This window comes from Colius striatus, chromosome 3 (genome assembly GCF_028858725.1).
Source record: "Colius striatus isolate bColStr4 chromosome 3, bColStr4.1.hap1, whole genome shotgun sequence".
NCBI lineage: Eukaryota > Metazoa > Chordata > Aves > Coliiformes > Coliidae > Colius > Colius striatus.
In genome coordinates, this window is record NC_084761.1 from 17,194,640 (window position 1) to 17,212,717 (window position 18,078).

Here is an 18,078-nt window from a genome sequence, read left to right on the forward strand (position 1 = left end):
CTACTGCGGAGACTTTTGAGAATCTGGATCTGGCTGGTATTTGATGGTGGGGACGTAGCAGGGGCTGTTGGCCTCGGGAGGGGTGGTGTTCCTCCTGCTTGCTGCTACAGGAAAGCTTTAGGTGGCTGGTTAAGTAGAGAGCACTTGCAGTGAGAGTCACTTATGTTTGTGTATGTATGGACCTGTCTAACCTCATGGTATATAAGAAACACATGGAAGGTCAGGTTCTCTCAGGTTCCAGACATCGTGCATGCAGCTGCCAGAGGAGCATAAAAGACCTATTCTGAGATATTTTTACTGGTAACTAAGCTTAGCTCTTTCTTCTGTTTTGTATCTGTCTTGCCAGGTGGTCATGCCTTACGTGTTGGTGCCTTAGACAGCTCAGCCTCCCATTTTCCCAGTGGTTCAGCTTCCCAAGGGATACAGTGTCCTCCTGCTCCTGCACCTCGATCAGAGAAGACTAATCCCACTCCACAGACACCTCTGCAGAAGGAAAAGGCAAACTTGGCTGCGTATGTCCCACTGCTGACACAGGGATGGGCAGAAATCCTCGTGCGCAGACCCACAGGTATCTTTACCTGAGTGTGAAGTGAGCTCTTTTGAATTGCTAAGAAACCAGAGCCTGGATGAAGAAGAAAAGTCCCTGTTTAGTTGGAAATCTTTCTTGCTTACTGACTCTTGAAACTAATACACCTGATGCTTGATTCTTTGAATCCACTCTGTAGTGGTTTCAAAGACCTGTCAGACAAAAGACCTGTGAGAAGATTGGAGCAAGGTCTTACATTTGTATATTAAGTACTGTTACAGAAACAGAGGCAGATACTGCCAACCCTACTTTGCATTTCCCATTTTTACCCTTCTCGGTGTTTTTTTTTCTTGAAAAACTCTCTGTACTGTGGTTTTTGATGAAAGAGGATTATGGCTAGAACAGCTGCATGATTGTGTCTGCCGTTGGGGAAGGTGTAATGACATGCTCAAGGTCAAAATTCTTGAATGCTGGTACATTAACACAACAGTAACAGGGAATTGTCTGTTTTCAGATCGAAGTTGTGTCATGAGAAAACAGCTGACCTGGTATCAGTGATCAAAATGTCCGAGTGTTTTGGGTGCCTTTAGAGCATCTGCTCTAGCAATGAGTTACCAGGATGTTTTTTGAAGAGCTTGAGGTGTTAAACAGAGAGCACTGGGAACTACTTACTGCAAATGGGAAATGAATCAAGTGATTCTGCCAGATATCAGAACTATGATCTCGGTCCAGTTTGGTCCTTTTTTTTTTTTACTTGCAAATCCAAAAGCATTGTGTGCTTTCTTTCATCAAATTGTGAACTGTTGTGGAGTTGGGAGTAGAATCATAGAATGGTAGGGGTTGGAAGCGACCTTTAGAGATCATCTAGTCCAACCTCCCCTGCAGAAGCAGGGTCACCTAGATCAGGTCGCATAGGAACATGTCCAGGCGGGTCTTGAAGACCTCCAAGGAAGGAGCCTCCACAACCCCTCTGGGCATTGGGGTTGTAATACTTAATACTTATTGTAATGATTATAATTAATGTAATACTTAATACTCTTTCCTAATTTTCTTCTGACCAGGTAACACAAGCTGGCTAATGAGCCTGGAGAACCCTCTCAGCCCGTTTTCTTCAGATATTAACAACATGCCCCTGCAGGAGCTCTCTAACGCGCTGATGGCTGCCGAGCGCTTTAAGGAGCACCGGGAGACAGCTCTCTATAAATCCCTGTCTGTCCCCTCCTCCAGCCTGGCCACAGGGACAGCCAAACCATCGCTCCTCCAGCGCTCCAACACAGGTGAGAGATGTCAGGCCAGCAGCGTGTCCAGCACAGCTGTCACGAGCCTGTTGAAAGTCTGTTGAAGTTACTGCAGGTCTCCTGGGGCAGTGAAGTTAGTAGCATGAGGAATAACGTAGCAATGAGGAGGGGAATTGGTTCTTGTCCCTAGAAGTTTCCAGTGAAAAATTCCCTTCCTCTTTGCTTCTGATGTTCTGCTGGAAAAGCACCTCCCTTTCTGAAAGAGAAGAAAGGGGAGAGTACTGTGTTTCATGCTAACTGTTTCCCAAATGAAAATGAACAAAGGCATGGATCTTTTTCCTCTTCCACTCGTTTGGGGCTGATCTGGGCATCCCACATGGATGGATCCTCCCATGCAGTGTTTCCATTTCCATTTGTCTTCAGAATGGGAGTTTGTGTTGAGCACTAAGAGCAGTAGGTTCCTGAGCAAGTGGCCTCCTGGAAACCTTGCCAGCCGGGCTCAGGTCGTGGCTACCGTCTTTTGCAGCATGAAATAGCAGAATGCAAGTCCTGTTGGCTGCAGGTTAAAGGGACTGTTTAGCTTTCAGACTGAAATCACAGCTGAATCACTTGAGGGTTTTTTGATGGCTTTAACATCATGGCCAGAGCTTTTCACTATATTTACTTTGCTGCTAGTTTACTTCCAAAATAGCTGTTAATGTCAGGAGGTTAGTGCTGACCAACAGCTGAAGTTTTTAAAGCTTTGTGTGACTCCTTGCTCAGAGCTACTATCAACCACACCTGAGACCGAGGCTCTCAGCACTGCAAGCACTGTCAAAGCTGAGCAGCCCTAACAGCAGACAAGGCTCCTCTGGAGAGCCAGCATCGATAGTATGGATTGTTTGTAAAGCTGGTGGAGGTACAAGTTTTCAGGCTTGTTTTAAACAGGACAGGGTATGATTTTAGGATTTCAGAACGTGTAAACACAAAGTTAGAGTCAAATCAGATGATCACCTTTAAAAAAAAATAAGTTCTTACCTGTGAACACTTTTACTGACTCCTGTGAATTTGTGGTGTGTAGGTGCCAGCTGATCAGCTGAACGAAGCACCCACCTGAATGCCACTCCCGTGGCAATCTGAGAAGATAATTTTAGCCACATCTTGTTAACACAGCTTCTGCTGTGGGCTTGCCAGAGCTGGTGTGAGAATGAGTGTTTTTGAGGAAGTTTTGCTGTCAGATTTCTCTTTATCACGTTGTTCTTCATCTTTAGAGGTGAAAACTACATGAAGCTTTATCCCTATTTCTGCTCTTCAGAGGCTTCTGGGGGTTTAAAAAAGATCTTTTGCCAGAAGTGTGTAGCTCAGAAAAAGCCCAGACTGGTTTCCAGCCTGTGCTAGGATGTCACTGTGGAATTTTGGGATTCTGAAACTCACAGATGTGTTCTCCAGAGAGAGCAGTTTGAGTCTGCACGGTTTGAATGTGTTTATGCCTCCTTATTCATGTTGAGACCTTATACACTTAAAGTACCCTTTTGGCACCTGGTGAGCTTATCCCAGCTTGTCCTTTCCTTTGGTTTTATTTATTTATTTATTCATTTTTAAATAGGCTCTTGGTTACATTTTAAACTCTGTGCTTTTTATTTTTATTTTTTTTTCATATAGTCTCTCCTTCCTTTTGATGTAGCTGCTCACTTGATTTCCCTTTGCAGTGGCCTCTTTCTCTTCCATGTACCAGTCCAGTTGTCAAGGGAAGTTGCACAGGAGCATATCCTGGGCAGGTATATTTATATATCTTTAAGGAAAACAAACAAACAAACAAAAAGTATTGCCATAGAAGAACACCTCTGATTCATAGAAAATGTGTCCCTCATACTTCATCCTCCCCTTCCATGTCTCCTGTCTGTACCCAGCCTCATTGCTCTCAACAAATGGGATCTTGACTAGCATGAAGAAGTCCAAGCCAGATCCAACATTTGCAAGTGCAGATAATTTCTTAAAGTGACTCTTTTGGTTTAGCTGAGGTGGATTGTGAGTCATGGGGCAGAGTGTTAAATGACCTGTCAAAACCTCTGAGTGCCTCGATTGATTGAATTGTTTATATTCATCTTCATTTTACAATTGGCTTTGTGTTCTGCTGAGTGTGTGATGCTCTCCTGAGAAGAGCACAGTTATACTCAGGACAAGCTACACTGAAACGTATTCTCACACTACTCAGCCCACAGGAATCTGCCAGAGGTGGGCACAAAACAGATCAAAGTAGATGATACGTATATCTTGTGTGTATATGTATAAAAGTTTGATGTTACAACAGATGCTGGTTAAAAGCTTTTTAAATTAAAAAGAAAGACTATATTTCCAGGGAAAACTTGCTAAATTCAAGCTTTTTGGAGGCTCTCTACCAGTGTCAAATCTTTCTCCAGTAAAATTGACTTTGCAATTAAATGAAGTGGAGGTTAAATTGCATACCTTATGAGCACACCACCTGCATTGCTTTGATAATCCACAGTGCTCTGGGATTCTAATTAGAGGGTTGAAAGGTCTTTCTGCCTTCTTTCCTTCACTGGAAAAATTGCTGTAGAGCAGCAGGATCTTAATTGCTGGTTGTTGACAGAAGCCTTTTAAAGCAACACAAAGATGCTGCAGTAAAATATCTTTCTGTACTTCTCCTCTCTGCTCATGTTGCTCTCTTCCCACCTAAAGAATAATTAGCAAGTGCTCACTTTATTGAGAAACACCAGGAGCCTCAGCAGCAGTGCAAGAGGCAGGGAAGCCTGGAAGCACTGGGTATGTGCAGGTGTGTTCTGGCTTGGACAGCTAACCAGATCAGCACGTTGGTTTGGGTTGTTTTTGTTTAATTTCGTTGTTGTTTGGGTTTTTTTTAGAAGGTATGTGTGTGCAATGCTAACTCTTAATTGCTTCTTTGGAATAACTTTGGTCCTGCGAGCTGAAATCAATCCAGGAAAAGCTGCTTTAGTGGGGGGTTTTTTTCTTTAATTTTGCTGATTTTCTTTATTTTTTGTGTGTGCTAATTTTTTATCATTATTATTTTACATTTTACTTTGGAAAACAAATCTCAGCCTTTCAGATTGGTCTTCCAGTTCCTTGTGTGCGTATTGGGAAGCCTCCTGTTCTCCAGCCTTTTCCTCAGGACACAAAAAAAGCAAGGCCAAGAGGAGCCTTTGGTCAGATTCATCCCTTTGGTCAGACAAGGTTCAGTGCTGTGACAACCTCCTCTGCCATAGGCAGGGCTTCCAAGGAGCTTTGTGTCAGAGTGGTTCCATTAACCAGTTGCCTGCTCAGATGCCACGTGCAGGTTTCCCAGCATTGCTGCAGGACACGTGTCACTCTCGCTCTCCTGTCCTTCCATATGTCTAGGGCTGAGTTGTTTTTGCTTCTGCTGAGGCACGGTAGGAAAACTGCCAAACTGCAAGTAAATGGCTCCTATTAAAATACCTTGTCTCCTTAGGCCACTACAAGGCATAGGAGAATTTCAATACAAGATAAACTTTTTGCACACTTGGTTAGAGCCAATGTCTTCATTGCCTGGATAGTGATGGACTTTAAATGCCAGTCTTGTACTCACATCTCTGTACTTCCTGTCTGTCCTGATAACCAAGCATTGATGTACAAGGTCCCATTTCCTCCTTCTGTCCCCTGCTTGTTCATCAATAACAATTGGAAACAGCTGCACTTACTTTGACCAAAGCAGACGCAGCCCTTTGCTGTGAGGGTGAGGTGATCAGTTACTCTATACAAAACAGGGACCGGGAGCAAGTCTGACATGACAAGAAATCAAAGATCTAGGGCACTCATTCAATGTGGCCTTCCATTGAGCTCCCATAGGGAAAAGGCTGGTACTTCAGAGGAGAGGATGGGGGCCTGCTCAGCCCTGCCTCTCTGCAGACTTCAGTTCTCCTGCCTTGTCTCTTGATAGAGTCAGCGGTGGTGCTGGAGGAAGGGAGCCCTTCAGAAATGGAGCTCAAGGAAACAGAGTCCCCAGCCGAGTCTCCGGAGAGTGAGGACATTGACACTTCATGTTCTGAGCAAGTCCTGAGCGAGGAAACATTTGGGAAACCCCAGGGGTCTTATAGCAGGGTAAGAAGAAAAAGATTAACCACTTCTGTCCTGTATGTCAGGCCTGTGTGCAGACAGACCAGACACTTGTCTGGCTCAGGTGAGTCCCTCTTGGCGCTCTGAAAGAACTCAGCAGTGACACCAAAACACACATATGCAGTCGTGCTGGAGAGTTTGGGTGGCCTGTGAGGGACTGTGTGCAGAGCAGCAGCCCTAAGTACCTGTTTTCTGTGAGGTCCTTGATCTTGCACCGCTTCGTACTTGGCACCTTTCTGCTTCCCTTTCACTGGAAGCAGTGTCAGGGATGCTTCAGGTGTTACTGCTGTCAGCTTTTCTTTTGTATATAAGGAAAACTGTTCACCTTTGTTTCTCCCTCTTTAAGTCCTCCTCAACCTCCAGCCAAGAAGAAAAGTCTCTGAAGTCAGAAGACCTGGTGGAGGGTGGAATTCCCATCGGGAGGGTCCTGCCAGAGGATGGCCGAACACTGGAGGAACTTTCCTTCCAGCCCTCCCAGCCCCTCAGCAAGTCCAGTTCTTCCCCCGAGCTGCAGACCCTGCAGGAGGTCCTCAAAGATGCAAATGGCAGAGAAGTAACAAGGAGGCTGAGCACAGAAGTGAAATCAAAATCCCAGTCTGGGAACCTGGAAGGGGAAGGGCTGGGCAGTTGGCTGGGCAAGGGGGAGGATGCCAGAGCGACCGGGGCGGGCAGTTTGGATGGCACCGGCCCTGTCACCTCCCCTCGCTCCCCCTCCGGGCACCGGCCCCGGGGATACACCATCTCTGACTCAGCCCCATCGAGGAGGGGCAAAAGGATCGAGAGAGATGCCTTCAAGGGCAGAACAGCAGCCTCCAATGCTGAGAAAGTACCTGGAATAAACCCAAGGTGGGTGGAAGGGCTTATCTGCAGCTGGAAATGGTCAGCGTGGCTGCAGCCATGGCTGGATTTGTTCAAAGGGGGCTGCTGGCTTTGTGGGATCTGTGGAATGGTACCTGGTTAGAAAAGGAACAGTAGTTACCTATTTTTTCAGGAGCTAATGCAGACATGTTGAACCCAGTACCACTAAATTATCCATGGGATTTAGGAAACAGGTCTCTTTAATGGTGAAAGGAATGGTTAAATAGATTTCTCCCGTTCTTATCTATCCCACTGCTGTCAAATGCTTGTGTGGCTCGAGTGCAGGTCACCTAAAGTTAATTTTGCTGTGAACAGATGAATTACTAGCCTGGCAGTTCAAGACATACCATGTGCAGAAGGCTAAGAAGGGATTATTAGTTGCTTTTTGAACTTTAGATATTGATAGTTGCCCAAAATTGCATGTTGAGACAGTCTTCATCTTATTGAGGGCAAGGAAAATGCAAATGTCTGCAAAAGAATTTCTTTGCTAACCTAGAAATACCCCCATGGCTGTGATGCAGGAATGCATTCCTGCTCCTCCCTCTGTGCAGAGGTTGCCTTTGGAGCAGGGAATTGCTGCAGCTGCTGCTGCTTGAGATCACCACTGTTTTTTATGATGGGGCTCTATTACACACTGCAGGTAGCCCAGGCACCTGAAGTGTCTCCAGAAGATGAGTAATACTCCGTTAGCATTTTAATTGCTCCTCTTTTTCTTCTCTACATAACGTTCTTCTGTACATCAGATCAAAATTGACTTAATGCTGATGGTAACAAGACTTCTTTTCCCTCCTCTCTCCCTCAGCTTTGTGTTTTTACAGTTGTACCACTCCCCATTCTTTGGTGATGAAAACAACAAGCCCCTTTTGTTGCCAAATGAGGTAGGCAAGCGTATTTCTTCATTAATTTTTGTAGTTGTTTTTCTAACCATCTCAGGTTTTTTTGGAACATAAATGACAGTAATGAGTGTCCAGCTCAGATGGAGCAACGTGAAGGTGTTTCCTACCAAGAGTGCTATGGATGGGACATTTCCTGTGCCCCAGTCCTGGTAGCTCCCACTTCATGGCTCTGGGTTGAATTGGAGATACTGGGAGATTTTGCTGGCCTTATTCAGAATCTCAGCCAGAAGGCAGGATGGGTTCAAGAAGCAGTGCTGGGATGGGGTTCCTGTGAGCTGAGCACCACAGCCCTCATGCTGACCACATCCCCTCGCTCCGGGCTCGGGTGGCCAGGCACTGGGGAGCCTGGCTCGGATGAAGGGCCGCTTTGTGCTCAAAGTGTTCTTCAGAGCAAGAGATGTGATAGTTTTTCATGACTGGAGCTGAAATGAAGCTGCAATGCAGTTGGTCGTGGCAAGTGCATCTGAGCCATGCAGTTTGCCAGACGAATGTCCTCTGAAGTGTAAACCCATGAAGTGTGGGGGCCGATGCCGCGTGGCCTTGCACCGCGCTTGGGCTGATGGGGCAGAGTGGCGCAGGGCAGTGTTCACCCAGGCAGACACTAGTGAGGGTCAGCAATCTCTGCCTGCCTCATGCTGTCACAGTCCAGAAGGCGTTTTAGGGAGGGCAGTGAAGGAGTAGAGATGAGCTTTCAAAGATGTGACCTGTGTTTTGCTTGTAGACATTTGAAAGATCGGTGCAGCTCCTGGATCAAATACCTTCTTACGACACGCACAAGATTGCAGTGCTCTATGTTGGAGAGGGCCAGGTGAGTTGGGTGGGGATGTGTTAATCCTTTGATGGTTACCTCTCCACAGAAGGCCAGGCACCACTACTCCAGCTGGGAGTTTTGCCCTGCTCCTGCAGTAACCTTGCTTTTCCTTAGTTTCTTGCACTAAAGATCGGTGCCTGCGTGAAGCCCTTTCAGGAGGGTAATAACCTAATCACTTGTGCTGATGGAGTGCTCTTAGCAGCCAGGGTTGGACTCCCATCTTCTTATTTCCTAGAGCAACAATGAAATTGCAATTCTGTCCAACGAGCACGGATCCTATCGCTACACAGAGTTCCTGACTGGGCTGGGGAAGCTCATTGAGCTCAAAGACTGTCAGCCTGACAAAATTTACCTTGGTGGCCTGGACGTCTGTGGGGAGGATGGACAGTTTACCTACTGTTGGCATGATGACATTATGCAAGGTAAGCTGGCTCCAGAGAGAGGGAAGTGGAAAGATGGTCTCTTCTCATCTTACTGGCTTGCCTTCTACAAACAGTTGTCTTTCCAGGGATGTAGTGGAGATGACCTGGGGCTCTGTTGTCCTCCCACTCTCTGGTATCTCTGCAAGCCATGTGTTAAAGTCTGGGAGAGGTGCATACCTGCCTTGCTTAAGGAAAAAAATCACACTGCTTAGTTTTAAAATAGTCTGCTCTGCTAAAGGTTGATATGGTTTGGTGTGGAACCTTGCAGAATGAGCTGCTTGCTCTTGAGGTGCTATGAAGGCTGTTAATTGAGGGTAGTGGCAAAACTCTGCCAGTCCTGCCTCTGAAGAACAGTATTGACAACTGGGAGGACTGGCATTAGTGTGCTTGTCGCTAATTGAATTGCAGCATTGCCCATCTCCTGCAGCACTGAGCAGTGCAGACATCATCCAGGATCCAACATGACGTGTAGACATGGTGCTGAGGGACATGGTTAGTGGTGGGCTTGGCAGTGCTGAGGTAACGGTTGGACTGGGTCACTTTAAAGGTCTTTTCCAACCTCAGTGTTTCTGTGATTCTAGGCTATAATAAACTGCCCATTTTTTTGGTACAGCTCTGCACATCCCAGTCACCATATGTAGTGTGGTTCAGTGGAGCAGCTGCAGATTACTTGGCTGTGACCCTGGTGCTCTGCTCAAATAGGGGAAGTACTGGTTTCACCTATTTGAATAATTCTTCTTCCTCAAACCAGATTCTACTCACTATGCTCCTGTGCTCCTGGAAGAAATGCCCAGGAGCACTTCTGCAGTCCCCTGTTAATTTTCTGTGAATGGATAGGTACCTACCCCAGCTCAATGAGAGCCTTTCTTCCAGTATGTCAGGCCCTCAATTCACTCTGCTGAGCCTGGTGTTAGAGGAGACTCTGCAGGGTAGCACCTGAAACCCAGGCAGAGCAGAGCTTTCAGAGGCTGCCCTTGCACTGGGCCCTGTGCCTGTGGACTGGGTTGTGGCAGGTGGGGATGTGCCTGTTGAGGGAGCACAACTTCCAGCTTTTCTTCTTGTGCTGGTGCTGCTTTGCCTTCCAGAGAAGGGCCATGTGCAGAGCACTGCTGCCTGAAGCTCTGCTTTCCCAGCCAGTCTCTGGATTTTTGTTTCCTCTCCAGCCATCTTCCACATCGCTACTCTGATGCCCACAAAGGATTTGGATAAATACCGCTGTGACAAGAAGAGGCACCTCGGGAATGATTTTGTTTCTATCATTTACAATGATTCAGGAGAAGACTTTAAACTGGGAACGATCAAGGTACAGCATTTCACTGGTGGGTGTGTGACAAAAGAGACATGTGGCTCTTTGTAAAACCTCAGCCTGGCATGTGCTGCCATAGCAAAAAGTGCCTGCCTTGGTGGGTTCACACGTGTCAGCTCTTGACACTCAAAAGAATCACAATGGCAGCCAGTGAAATGTATCTGACTTTGCCTTCTCCTTAGGGTCAGTTCAACTTTGTGCACGTTATCATCACACCACTTGACTATGACTGTAACCTGGTGACGCTGCAGTGTCGGAAAGGTAGGAATCCCTCCAGCCTTTGTTCTCAGCATTTCCTGCACTGGTGGAGCAGTAACTGCCTTCACTTTGCACTGTTTCTCTGTTTCTCCTGAAAGGTTTTACTTTTGAAACTCTGAAACCACTTTGCTGCCCAGTTATGTCTGGCTGTGTCCTGCTCCTATTTCCTCCCTAAGATAAGAGAGACTACTCAGGCTATCTTGAAGCTTAAGACAAAGTGCCAGCAGAGTAGGGATGAGTCCCTCCACCAATTGCTTGGGAGTACTGCAGGAGACAGGCAGGGGAAGGTTTGGTTTCAGCCTCTGCTGTCCTTCCCAGCACTGTGGGACCCGATACGTGGTGACTCAAAGTGTGCTGGGCAATGCAGGTGCAGTGAGCTGCATGGGCCTTTGCTCTCCCCTTGCCCAGGGGACACTGCTGGGGTGTTCTGCTCACACAGTGCTTGTGTGATAGCTCCAGCAGGCCCTCCTTGGACCTTCACAGAGAATTTGAGGCAGTTGGTTTACACTGCAGTGCGAGCACTGCTGCAGTTGGAGCTCTAGAGCTTAGTGGGAACTTCCGAGCTGCTGTGATGCAGTTCTTCAGGTTTGTATCACTTACCTAGTTAGTCACTGGCAAACTGTTTCGTTCTTGTCTTACAATTAATTTCTTCTTCCCTTAAAACGAAGACATGGAAGGTCTGGTAGACACGAGCGTCGCTAAGATCATCTCCGATAAGAACCTGCCGTTCGTGGCCCGTCAGATGGCTCTGCATGCCAACGTGAGTACCTGCTTGTGAAAGCAAAGCAGGGAGTTCTCTGCCTCGATTGCTACTGTCCACCTTGAAGTCAGTGTTAGCACGTGAGCAGCTGTAACTCGGAGCTGGATGTCAGTTGCCAACTGCAACTGAAGCGTTTTGTTGCTGTGGTTATGTTAATGTGCCTCCCCTCTTTCCCTGCTTCTCCCCACCTTTCCCAAATTAGATGGCTTCCCAGGTTCACCATAGTCGATCAAACCCTACTGACACCTACCCATCCAAATGGATTGCAAGGCTACGTCATATCAAGAGGCTGAGGCACCGGGTGAGTAAAGCTGTCTCTGCTGGTTCTTCAGAACTGGGCTCTACCCCAGAGTCTTGGTACAAATAGGGCTCATAAAATCAACTGTCAGAGCTTACTGGGTAGGAGGATGAGTATGGGTATGTAGGTTAGAATCCAGCTCTTGTTAGGAACAAGTATAGTGATTTATATCTGGGCTGGTGAGCTTCCAAGGTAGCAAGGGGTTTGGGAACCCTAATGCCTGGGCACAGAGCTGCACCTACCCAGCACTGTGCCAGGGACAGTAGGACGAGCTGTCCCAAGAGACCTGCCCTGCCCTGCCCCTGCCCCATGGGAGAGGGAAAAGAGGTTGGGAGGAGGGAGCTCACCTGTTCTCGTCTGCCTTTCAGCTACGGGAAGAAACGCAGTACCAGACTCCTGGCCTTCCCCTGCAGATGCATCCGTCGGCTCCCACAAAGCCCCCTCCCCAGATCCCTCAGGACCCCCCACCCACCTACGAGACGGGCCAGCGGAAGCGGCTCATCTCCTCGGTGGACGACTTCACCGAGTTCGTGTAGATGGCGGCGTGTCGGGCCCCGCTTCCCCCATGAGCCAGTTCCCGCGGCCACCGCTGAGGGTCAGGGGCTGCAGCGTGGCCACGTGCGTTTGCTGAGGACACCGTGTCCCCGCAGGGGCTCCAGGAGAGGACCTGCTCTGCGTGTTTTGGTTTCGTTCGGTTTGAGCTACTTCAAGGTTTCCATCTCAGATGGGGACTTTCTTGCAGAATCTTCCTCTGGACTTGCTTCCACAGCAGTGCCTGGTAGAAGGGGGCAAAGTGAGATGTTCTGCACCTGAGCACAGAGTTGGAACGTACAGGAAATGTTGGGATTTCGTCAACTTGAATTGGGAATGAAATATGAACTGCTGAAAATCTCGTCACTGTTTCCAAAGCGCCCTGCAATCCCAGCTCCTCTCCAGGCCACAGTGCCTCCAGCACTTGAACTCTTGGACTTGTTCTGCTGCCAGCTCTGGTAAGAGTTAATTTGGTTTCTCAAGTGACCTGCCAGACGTGCTGCTCAAATTCACAAGGATGTGTCTCCATTTTGAGAGATTCCCAGCCCATCCTCCCTCGTTCAGTACAAAGGATTTTGCTGCCACAAGGAGCAGAGCAGGGAGGCAAATGCTACTTGTCTGAGCTGAGCAGCAGGGACGAGCCTCAGGCCAGACCACCTGGCCTCTTGGCTGCAGTGATGCTGGGGGGAACTTGTCCTTCTCTGTGCACCCAGCACACCCCTTTGTGAAGGACTGCAGATGTGTCCTGGGCCATGGTCTCCAGATGAGTTTTGCCTGTTGCGCTCAGGCCTGGTGCCAGTCACTCTCCTGGGCCCTTGAAGCAGGTCCCAGGCGGGTCCTGAGCTGGGGACTGGGACAATGTAGCCCTTCTTGGTCATCAGACACTACACTACCCAACTGGGAGAAACCATGGAAGCTGGACTGTACTGTGAGTACTTTACCTCCTGCCTTGCTCGCTCTGGGGCATACGGCTTTGCAGCAGGGCCCTGGCAACCAAGGCAGGTGCCATCTGTGCCAGGCGAGGGCACGACAGCCATGCTCCAGGGCCCTTGGGAACTCTAAGTGTATGTTGTGTTTTGAGTGTTTATAAGTTGTAACAGAAATAAAGTATTTGTATGGTCAGGGGGGTTTTGCTGGCCTGGGGGAGATTCAAATGGTGTTTCATAAGAATGTCAACTCCTTCCTCCTCTCCCTGCTCAGTTTTTGGACCATTTGACCCACCCCCTCCCTGCAGGCTGCTGCCCCCTTGCACTCCCCTCCCTCTCCTAGGACCATTCCCCATGGTTCACCTCCAGATCTGCTTTTTTGGCAGCATCTCCCACCATGGGTGGGCCAGGGCCGCTCCTCGCCCTCATGGAGGGTGGGCAATGGTGGCCAGGGCTGAGCCAGCCCCTGTGCCATCCTCTACTGGGGCTGCAGACCTGTCCCTGACGAGCTGCTCTGCCTAATTACAGCCCTGAGAAGCTGATTTAAGAAAGTGTCTTGTATTACACAGGAGACCTTAATATTCTGGTCCCAGACCAAGTGAGTGACAACGGGAGGGAAGAAGGGCTCGGGCCTGAGTGGGGTGCACGCAGCCCTGCCCTGGGTGAGTGGAACAAACGCAGCAGAGCCCCTCGTAGCAGTCAGCTTTTATTTGACCTTGTCATTTTTTAAGAAACATCCCCACAGTTACAAAACATGGTATTTTTTGTTTGCAGTGAAGTGCTGATCTGACAGTAACAGTTGGCAGATTGGTCACAATCACCTGGGGTTGGGGTTGGTTGGTTTTTTTCAAGAAAAAAGCACTTAGATAGTCCCTCCCTCTCCCTTTGAAACTAATGGATAAGGGGTTTTATTTAAGCAGCTTGGTACTGTTTGTGAGACTTAAGACAATAAATAAGAAACCATCTCTCGGTGACTACAAACACAGAAATATACATTCAGGAACAGTGAGGGGCTGGGGCTGCGAGGGAAGTGTCTCGCTGGCGCGGCTGGAACTGCAGGCCCAGGCCCTGCTGCAGGCCCAGGCCCTGCTGCTGCCCCGGGGCCAGGCCCCTGCAAGCGCCCTCGCTGAGGCGAGCTTTGAGGCTTTTCCAGACTCAACTGTGGGTTCCAGGGCTGCTCTCCATACTTCAAGTGAAGGGAAGAAGTAGGGCAGTTGTCTTATCCCTGTTCTGCTCCTCTTTCATTAGAAGAAGCACTTGGTAAGTCGGTCACACGCATCAAGTCCCACTCACACACCCGCAGAGCACAACTGAGAAGAAATGGGCACTTGGGAACAAGAGTCCTGCCCCTTCCCCAAGGATGGGGGTAGAATCCCTGCTCCTCCAGCCCCCTCGCTTCTCCTGTGCTCCTCCACAGCTGCTGCCCACTCACTCTCACCTCTGTCCCTCCTTCCTGCACTCAGCTCCTGTTCACACTCTCTCCGGAGCACATGCAAGGTGGGGAGGGGCTGAGAACTCAACTGGGGATTGGGAACTGAACTTTCTCTCTTGAATGTGCCAGAGATTTCCAAGACCTGCTTGGTTCGTTTCACTCGTGGGCAGCTCCTGTGAGGCCCTCAGGGGTGGCTGCACCTACGCTGGACACCCCACTGCAGCAAGACGGGATGCAAGGGTGCAGAGCAGGAGGTAAGGGGCGGTTGTGTTTGGATCTCCCATGCCAGAACCCAAAGGGGAGGCAGAGTGAGCGGCCCACCCAGCAGCACACGCCAGGCAGAACTTTCCTGTGGTTCCTCTCCTTTTTCCATCTCTGTGCTGGCCATAAAGATTCCTGCGTGCTTAGGCAGCAGCAGTAGCGGCCTTTGTCTTTGTGGGTAGTTGCTGTTTATGCAAATGAACATTTCTCTGGTGCCGTCCCTTCACTTCAGCTCCAAGCACAGGTATAGAACTGAGCTCCCACCATTCACCCAGGGCCTGTGCTGGGCCCACTGGCCAGGACTTTGCTTTATGACTCCGTCCTTCCTCGCCCCAGGGAGGAGACACCAGAGGGGCAGCGGGCAGAGGGATGTGAGTGCAGCTGCGTGCCCAGGGCCATGCCAACCGTGGCCCTGGTGCAGCCACAGCTGCTGCTTTTACTGCCTCAGGGGCTCTGGGCCAGGCTTTCAGGCACCAGCACCAAAACAAAGAGTCATGGACACGTACCTGAGCTGAGCCTGATACCTGTGCTGCTTCCGTAAGGAAAGAAAAAAACCCCAAGGCCAATGGTTTTAAGTATCTGGCTTGAAAAACCAGACGAGTTCTGCAGCAGATGGGGCTGTTTGTGAAACAACTCACTCTGCACAAAGCTGCCCAAGCTCAGTCCCTGGCCCAGCCCTGGCGCTCCTGGGCTCTGTGGTCTCAGTGCTGGTCGCACCTGCCCCAGGCCCCTGCTGCTGCTGCCATGTCAGAGCCCTCCATCGCTTGCTACCTCACCTAAACTCCAGCCACTTCTGTCATCTCCTCTTCCAACTGCCTTTCCTGCCTGTTCCAAATGATTCTCAGTTACTAGTATTCTTTTTCTCCCCTCTGCACTGCACTTCCCTCTGTGCCATCTGCTCCTTTAACATCATCTATGGTGACCAACCACCATTGCACTCCAAGTCATCCTTCAAGCTACAGCACAGAATTCCAGACACGCTTGTTTTCTCCTGCCTGCATCCTCCTGCAACCTTCCCACAGCACCCATCCTTCTCATCGACTGAGCTTTTCAAAGGTACCTCTCACCATCACAAAGAGCACCCCTGTGTCCTCCTCCATGCAAGGGACACGGAATGAAATCTTCACAAGTGTCTAACACCGCCAAGAAGTGGTGTTAGTGGAGGTGTTGGCCTGTCTTGCTAAGGGCATGGGGAGGACAGGACACTCCAGGACCACCAGCACCAGAGGCAAGATGCGGCCTAAGGCCAGTTGCCTTCCCCTGCAGCCCCGCCTGAGGCTTCCCTTCCCTCTCTCCCGTGTCCAGAGTATGGGGCAGGTTCTGGGAACCCCCCAACTAACCAGAGCCAGCCCGGCCAAAGCTCCTGGGAGGAGAGCACACGCACCGCATGCACACAGACACCCGATACCTTATATACACGGGACATTCCCAGGAAGAAGCACTTAATACATCCTTTAAATAACTCTGACAATAGTGCTCTGTCTGCTATCTACACGTTTCAAACACGTTACCGATGCTATGAAAATATAGCAAACATACAAAAATATATACATTTAAAAAACCCACCAGACTGTATAAATTATTTACACTATACATAAGGTGAAACGGCGCTGAGGAGGCGAAGGCAGAGCCCCGGGGAGGCTCCAGCCCCGGCACGGCGCGCAGGGGTGCCCGCGGCACAGGGAGGACCCTGTCAAAGCTCCGTTGAGGCTTCCCCTGTGCCTGTCACGGGGCAGAGGCCGGGGCAGGAGCTGCCTTCGCTTCCTCAGCACGTCTCGTTTCACTTTAGGATTTCAACAACAAAAATACTGCTTCTGTGATATATTATCCCGTTCTTGTTAGGCCGCGTGTGTCATCGTTAGCCGAGGAAAGCATTGTTTAAAGTGCTGGGCGGTACATACCAACAAGTAAACCAAGAGAAAAAATACATATACTTACGTCAATACATTCCTGGGGTTAGAGAAGCCAAGCAGCCAGCAGCCCCCCCCGCGGGGGGCGAGCGCTGGGGGCCTGCAGCGAAGCCAGCACGTCGGCAACCCCCCACGCAGCCGGGGCCACCAGCAGCCCCGCGGGCCGGGCCGAGCCGGGACCCCCACGCAGCCTGGCCGGCAGCAGGGCCGGCAGCTCCTGCTGCTTTGCCACGGCGCTGCTTTTAAATATTGGGTTTCTTTAAATACAAAAGAATAGTACCAATTTCTGGAGGATAAAAAGTAGCCAATACTGGAAATAATTAACTGCTCTGGGTGTAGATAGCATTTATCTATATCTATATATATATCTTATGCTTCAAAAAGGTTAAATATCTTCTCCAAACCTGTAGCTTTCCTCCACAGTGTGTCTGGTCGAAAAAAATCCAAGACTCGGTTCAAATCCCCAAGGCCTTGGGCTCTCCTCCCCCTTCCATCCGGCACAGCCAGCGGGGAGGGGAGGGAGCTTTGTACCATCAGATGGGGCCGTTTAACCCGAGAGACAACTTCTTCACACCCCCCGAACGGGGGCTTTCTGTGTGCTGCCTGCACCCCGCAGCCTTCCCCCGCTGGCCCCCAGGGCCGGGTTCGGCCTTCTCCACCCAGCCCCAGCGCTGGGAGCCCCCGAAGGGAATCAGCGTGGCTGCTGCAGTGGGCCAGGCCCATGGAGGACGGTGGCCACGCAGGCCCCGCTGCGGGCAGCAGCCCCGCACGCCCCGGCAGCACAGCCACCGCGGTGGGAGCGTTCAGAAGCGGCAGCTCCTGAGGCTCCAGGTCTGCAGGGTGGGCACAGCCCACCCTCTGCACGGCCCTTCCCGGGCATTGCTCCCCGTAATGCCCAGCATGCCGCTGCTACTTGACAGTGGGGTGCACCCTGTTCTTGGCCCGGAGGGGCCGTTTCTTCTTCACCGCCGGAGCTCCAGCAGTGTAGGGTTTGTGTGAGGGCGGCGCAGAAGCCGCCACGCTGACACCTCTGCTGGCTCGAAGGAGCCGGGTGGGCACAGAGCCCCTGCTCAGGGAGGCAGCCGGAGCGTGGGGGCACGGCGGGGCGTCCCGCAGGAGCTGCGGGTCCATGCTGGGGCTGATTTCGGGGGATGGCCCCTGCTCTGTGCCGCCGGTGCAGCAGTGGCCTGGCACAGCCTCGGCCCCCTGTGCGTCCCTCCTCCCCGAGCGGCGGCTGCGAGAGCCCTCCAGCTGGTGCTCGATGCGGTACACGTCCTCCGTCACCTGGTTGACCCGGTCGAACTGGGCGAGCAGCATCTCAAAGAGGGAAAGGAGGCGCTGGATGTCAGCGTCCACTTCCAGGCTGTCCCGGGTGCTCAGCACGAGGCTCAGCCCGTCCAGCTGGCTGGAGGAGGTGGAGGCCCTGGAGCTGTCAGAGGCCGCGCTGGGAGTGGGGCCCCGGAAGGACTTGGAGTCACTGGAGTCTCGGGACGGCAGCGGCTCCATCCCTTCGAACCTCACCTTGTGCCGGAACTGGAAGAGAGCAGCGGGGACAG

General features: G+C 50.5%; 2 protein-coding genes across 6 annotated transcripts in view; one reads left to right on the forward strand and one right to left on the reverse strand.

The window, feature by feature from the left end:
- The window catches only part of TSC2 (TSC complex subunit 2), a 35,637-nt gene extending 22,522 nt beyond the window's left edge, over positions 1–13,115 (forward strand). For all 4 annotated transcript variants that reach the window (XM_061994105.1, XM_061994106.1, XM_061994109.1 and 1 more), the window contains 12 exons: positions 347–568; positions 1,588–1,803; positions 5,678–5,838; positions 6,200–6,699; positions 7,514–7,589; positions 8,329–8,415; positions 8,654–8,840; positions 10,004–10,143; positions 10,329–10,407; positions 11,073–11,164; positions 11,367–11,465; positions 11,831–13,115. In XM_061994105.1, coding sequence (XP_061850089.1) covers positions 347–568; positions 1,588–1,803; positions 5,678–5,838; positions 6,200–6,699; positions 7,514–7,589; positions 8,329–8,415; positions 8,654–8,840; positions 10,004–10,143; positions 10,329–10,407; positions 11,073–11,164; positions 11,367–11,465; positions 11,831–11,998 — 2,027 coding nt within the window. In that variant the 3' untranslated portion in view covers positions 11,999–13,115. The remainder of the gene's footprint in view (positions 1–346; positions 569–1,587; positions 1,804–5,677; positions 5,839–6,199; positions 6,700–7,513; positions 7,590–8,328; positions 8,416–8,653; positions 8,841–10,003; positions 10,144–10,328; positions 10,408–11,072; positions 11,165–11,366; positions 11,466–11,830) is intronic.
- A 497-nt stretch (positions 13,116–13,612) lies between these two features.
- Positions 13,613–18,078, reverse strand: part of PKD1 (polycystin 1, transient receptor potential channel interacting) — a 96,994-nt gene continuing 92,528 nt past the window's right edge. For both annotated transcript variants that reach the window (XM_061994319.1, XM_061994318.1), the window contains exon 46: positions 13,613–18,055. In XM_061994319.1, the coding sequence (XP_061850303.1) occupies positions 17,432–18,055 (624 nt within the window). In that variant the 3' untranslated portion in view covers positions 13,613–17,431. The remainder of the gene's footprint in view (positions 18,056–18,078) is intronic.